Here is a 6,000-nt window from a genome sequence, read left to right as displayed (position 1 = left end):
GATTTAACTTCCTAGATGAACTAGAGTGCACCTTGGTGTGCAAGTGCCCTGCAAGACTGCTTGCCTTGTCTGCAGCATACATGTGCCTCACATTTGGAAACACCCTTCTTCTCACTGTCACCATATTCCCTGTCTAAGTCGGCTGCCTTTGAGGATGTGCCTTGACAGATGGTAAATCCAGGCTCCTAAGAAATCCAGGGTCCTAGTCTCTTTACTGGGAAATTGATAGGTGGGGGAGAAGCAAAGTTAATATTGTGCTCTTAGGGTGAAGAAGTCTTGGGGATTGTGGACTTACACCTTGTAAAATAGGAAAGATCAAATGTATTTGCTGTTGGCTGGCTCGTGTTAAAAATACTCAAAGGTCTGTCTAGTGAAAGGCAATGACAACAGTAATAGGCCAAGGGAATGCTTGTGGCTTGAAGTTATCTTTCTGTACCTAAGCACTCCAGCCTAGTTATCATAGATCTGTCTATACTTCAATTTGTTTTCCATTTCCCAACTTAAATGGAGGGGGAGTGTAACATGCTGTAACATGCTAAATGTATAGGAATATTATCTTACATGCTGTAACACTTCCCCTTGCTCTGGATACAAAGATAGGTGCAGTCTTCTCTCTTCATCAGTTTTTCTCTATTTGAGATTACTTCCCTTGCTTAATTTTTAAGTGCAGCTGAAGATGTGTATGTGTGTTAGTAATCATTTTAATGAGTAATGTGAGTAAGCACTTAAATCAATGTATTGGAGATGAAATCCTAATTAAAATAGTATTTAGTTATGAAAAGTGAGATTTTTTAAAATTTATTTTCTATTAAGATGTTGACTGTTTCACTAAAAGCAATTATTCTGTGGTTCAAATCACAACATAAAAGCTGAACTGAAGTTACATTTCTGCACCTTTCTGTTCTTCTCCTGTGTATATCCACCCTCCTCAAGTTTAAAGCCCCCTTTTAAAAAGGCCAGTACCAAAATGTTTACATTCGTTTTCTTTATTTTTGAGAGTTTTAAAAGTTGATTGTAGCACTAGGCTACTATGCTGTTCAAGATAACTTTTAAAATTTATATTAGACTAAGCATTCAGGTAGGATTAACCATGACGATGCATATTTAAAACCACATTTTCTGAACTTCTCTAAGAAGAATGGAACTGTTTTCATTTGGGTTGCAGGTTTTAAATACCATGCATGTGACTCTGTTCTTATGTGTGTGCTTCATCAAATGGAAGCACACAAATGACATGTGTGTACTCTTTGAAATTGTCCCTGCCCATGACAGGGAGATTGGACTAGATTACCTCTAAAGGTCTCTTCTAACCTATTCTCTGATTCTATAAATCTAAGGTGTGAGGTGCACACAGGAAATTGGCTTGTGAATACACAGTTAAGGTCGACAAATGAAATTTTGTCAAAATATTGTTATGTAAGCATACCCTTTTGAAGACATGACTGCAGTGGTCCTTGAGCTCTTGCTGTTGTATATGCTTTTTTTTTTGGTGGAGGACGGAACACCATAATAATTTGTTCTTCCATCTCCACACACTGGATAACTTTGCTCTCAGCAGGGTAAGTGCTCCTTATAGAACCACATGAGAGCAATTAACTTCACTCAAGCACAGTGAATGAAGATGGGCCATCCACTAAGTCTAGGTTTTCAAAGCTCTTATGCACTCAAAATGGTATGCAGGCATACAAATCTGGCATCAATTCTCATATGTTCCTGTCAAGGAAGTAGCTATATCCAAGAGAAATACAGCAGATGTAGGATGTCAGCTATGTAAAATTACATATGAGTGTTTTTAAGTTCCTCTCTTGTCCTGAGCTATTGAATTGTGAAGAATCAAAATGTTCTTCAATACTAGGTGTGAAGACTCCCAGGTGAAAAATACAGTGATATTTGCTGTTTGTACATTAGTGTGGGAGATTTTTTTCTCCTCCTTCTATTGGACTTCAGCTTTAAGCATGAAAATTCTTCCTCAGGTCCTTTTAGATGATTCAAAGATTTTAGATACCTTGTGGTTGAATAGGTGGCTTCCAGACTGGAAATCAAGAGCTTGTGCTAAGTGCCTTTGCTCCTTTTATAGTGCATGAGGTTAAGTGTATTACTATGGAATCCAAATCAATAATTACACTTTTAAGAAATTAGGGAGCTGGTGATGTAGCCTGACTGTGTTTTGGAGGTCTTTTACATCGGATTATCCTAACTTGCACTCTTTATATCTGAAGAGAAAGATTTCCAGTGAGCTTGGGCAGTATTTAGGTGCTGAGCTGCTCAAATTAGTGCTCCTCTTGTTTGTATAGGGGTTCCTCTACAGTCCTGGAGAAATTTCATTGAAGTCTGAATATATGTCTTTGGATTTTCCACTACTAGACAGCAGCAGAGCTGACAACTGAGATGTGATTTTACATTAAGGTACTTACAATCTTTACCAAATTCAGCCCATGAACTATTTTTCTTTTTCCATTTGCCAGCATGTTATCACTTCCCATTTTATAATGATACACTATGATGATTTAACAATATATTCACTTTTTTTCTATAGACTTCACCAATCTGAAACTTTCATTTGCAAATTTTTGTATTTCTTCTGTTTGAAATCATTAGTTCAGTGAGTAATCAGTTAAATGCAATAATCTCAAGAGCAGATTTGTAAGAACTCAACTTTTTAACATGGAAAGCTAATTGCTGACAGTAGTCTCAAGCAGCTTCTGAAAGATGGACTTACTTTCCTACTGACTCCAGAACTATTCAGCTTCTTTAACGAATTCCTGATAGACTTGAAATAGTTTTGAAAGACAGTGAATTATGAAGCTCTGTTCTTCTATTGATAGACTCATTAATATGACTGAAGAAGATAGAGACGTGGTTTTCCTTTGCAGAAGCCATTCTGGTTTGTTCCTCCTTGGTAATAGTAGTGATGTGAATCCCACAGTTTTGTTTAACTTTGGTCAATTTGATGTTTCTGAAATGATGCCTAGCAGGTCTGAAGTGACATGATTAACTCCTTTCTTCACCTCGGAGGATTTTTTTTAAGATGGCCTTCTTACATCCAGCATCAGAAGGTGTTTTTAGTTGAGAATTTAAATACTGTTGCTGGATTAGCTGTGCCAGTAGCAAGCAGATGACAAATATCTGCAGGCCTTAGTAACTATGTTTTAGTGCACTGTCCTGCATCAACATCTCCTTCTTTTGACAGCCAGCTAGGTGATTTCCCCAGATTTTCTTTGATAGTCTCTTCTATTTTTCAGTTTTCATTTTTTCATTTCAAGTTTTCTTCTGATGGTGAAAGATTTTTCTGTTATTTTTTGCTCCCTATTTGCTTTTCAAAACTTTAATACCTATTTCTCATCTAGTATTTTACTTAATCATGAGATAATTACTTCTCTAGTTTTTAGAGGGATGGATTTCTATTGTTCACATGAAAGTACAAGCAAAATTCAGATTTGGGACTACCTGAAACCAGCTTGTCCAGATGTCATTCTCAGTTTTGTGTCATTTGAGAAATGTCATTGGTGCTGCTTTTATATTAACTTTTTTAATAGTACTTCTTTGTGCCTTAGTGTTCTCAACCCTGAAATCAAATGAAAAATTCCATTTTCTCACTATTCATGATACATGTTATTTTAGCTGTAATCTTCCACCTCTTTCACTGCTAGTAAGCTTCTATATCTACACAGGGCTGAAATCAAGTTTTTAAATAGATGATCCAAATTGCTCATGTAGAGAGAAGATGTCTTGGAATCCTGTAAGCATGTTTAAACTTATGTCAAATTTTCATAGTAGTCACTTTAATTGCATATCTTTTGGTGATGGGGTGGAATTTTATAGACTGGTAAAGAGCTGTAATGATTCCATAAACATCAGAATGCAAAGACATAAGCATTCATTGCATATTTTGCAAAATGCAGTCAATTTGACAGATCAATTTATAATAAACCTAAGGACCATGGCCATTTTCAGGGCAAAAGGACTTCCCAGAGAGAAAGAGACTAGGGGTGAGGTGTGTTCATCGTCTTGCTGAGGGGGACAGCAATCTTGCTTCTTGGAGCTAGTGCCACCAGCTGCAGCAGAGGAGCTGCTTCTGCACTTACTCTGTAATAAATGCATATGCTCTCCTCTGATCTCATGCCTTTGCCATCATGCTAGGATGCTGCCTGCTGTGTTAATCCACCAGTAAAGAGACCTCAGGTCACACAATAATATGTGCCTTTACCGTCTGCCAGTACCCCCAGGACTGGCTATTAATTTTCAAGTCGTTGAATTTTCATTTAATGTACTGCAGCTCTCTGAAGCATGGTGAGTTTCTTTAACCATTAGAGCAGTAAGCTGTATATATAAAATAATAACCCGATGATGATGTGTAAAGAAGACAAAATACTGCCTTTCATTGGAACAACAACTGGATGGGGGATTATTTGCATTTCTGTACAGTGACAACTTGACTCGGAGGAGGATGATGATGATGACTGTATAACGGTTTGCTACTTCCACCGAGAACTCGGTGCACAGGTTACTCCGTAAGTACCCTATAGAGAGCTGCGAACAAGGGCATCGCCGGGGCCAGCGATTTGGGTTGGTGACAGCCTGAAGCCGAGAGAAGAAATACGCGTTGTCCAAGCGCTGGTCCCTCCGGGACGTGCCCACCCGCCCCCACTGCCGCTCGAAGGCTGAGAGCGCGGAACCTCTGGTCTCCGCCGCGGCCGCGGTGCTTTTCCTGCCCGGGGTCCGGGTGTGTGTGTGCGGGGCTGCTGGGGGCACGTCTGGCGACTTTCCCGCCTACGTCTCCGGAGAGAGACCAGGAGGAGGGAGCAGCCGAGAGGAGACAGGAAGGAAAAAAGAAGAAAAACCCCCACACCCTTGCGTTTTGCACTCCCTGGCGCATTTCACGGCGCAGCACGGCGCATCGGCCGCTCGCCGCCCGTGTCCCCCGGGCGCTCCGCGGCCGCGCAGAGCCGCCCGCAGCCGCCGAGCCTGCGCCGCTCGGGGCGCGCAATTCCCGCGGCTGCCCCTGCGCGTCCAGCATGCCTGCCTCCAGCACGGCTTCGGGCACTGCGGCTGCAGGGCTGTGCTCCCGCTCCTGGGCACGAACGCGGGGATGGCGGATGCCCCCTTCCCCGCGGCTAGGGCCGCCCCCCTCAAAATCTCGATCGTGCCTGGGGACGTGGAGACGCGCAGTCCCCGCGGGTGTCCGTGCGCATCCCCGGGAGCTCCTGCTCCCGGCTGCGGGTCTCCGCTTGGCAGGGCGGACCGGCTGCCTCTCGGAGAGTCGCCCTCTGAATAGCTTCAAAAATAGAAATGTTTAAATGTATATGTATAGCTTTAAACATGTATTTAACATTTTTTTTACATTTTTGCCTATTTATATATACATGTATACATATATATATGTATATATAAGGTCTATTTCATTTCCCTCTTTGGAGAAAAATACCAAATCAATGCCACCCTTTCTCCCAGGCATGTTTCCCTGCTAGTAAAGGAGGCTCCACCTCTGCTAGGGATTGATTCGTCCACCAGTTTTTAGGATAATTTATGAAGCAACCTGATGAGCCTATTGGGCGAGTTGCTCGGTCCTTGCAGAGTGGTTTTCTACCTGTTTGGGTGTTTTATTTTATTTTTTTTCCCCCTTCCCCTCCCCTCCCCTCCCTCTCCCTGCCGTGTGCCGGGGGGTGGTGGGATTGGTAGGGTCGCTATTTCCCAGCCTCTCCGGAGAAAACTCGGGCAAGGGAGAGCTCCTGCACGCTCATGGATGCGTGGGGGGGCCCCGCGCCCCGCTGGATCCGCCGCCGCGGGGCCCGGCTGCTGCTGCTGCTGCTGACCGTGCGGCTGGGGAGCGGGTGAGTACGGCGGGCACCCCGCACCGCCCCCCGGGACTCGGCACCTGCGGATCGCCCCAGGCTGAGCTCGGGGCAGGGGGCAGGGGTAGAAGCAAGAGGCAGGGGCAGGGGAGGCGGCACGTCGCGCCGCCAAACTTCAACCAAAAAAGGTGTCGGTGCTGCCGCCGCG

At 43.5% G+C, this 6,000-nt stretch overlaps 1 protein-coding gene across 1 annotated transcript in view; it reads left to right on the top strand.

Moving 5' to 3' along the window:
- The first annotated feature begins 5,708 nt into the window (after positions 1 to 5,708).
- The window catches only part of GABRG1 (gamma-aminobutyric acid type A receptor subunit gamma1), a 62,605-nt gene continuing 62,313 nt past the window's right edge, over positions 5,709 to 6,000 (top strand). The window contains exon 1 of the mRNA XM_014887941.2: positions 5,709 to 5,831. Coding sequence (XP_014743427.1) covers positions 5,740 to 5,831 — 92 coding nt within the window. The 5' untranslated portion in view covers positions 5,709 to 5,739. The remainder of the gene's footprint in view (positions 5,832 to 6,000) is intronic.

Source organism: Sturnus vulgaris, chromosome 4, assembly GCF_052056855.1.
Source record: "Sturnus vulgaris isolate bStuVul1 chromosome 4, bStuVul1.hap1, whole genome shotgun sequence".
Classification (NCBI taxonomy): domain Eukaryota; kingdom Metazoa; phylum Chordata; class Aves; order Passeriformes; family Sturnidae; genus Sturnus; species Sturnus vulgaris.
The sequence above is the reverse complement of the archived record's forward strand: the minus strand, read 5'-3'. Positions and strand labels throughout refer to the sequence as shown.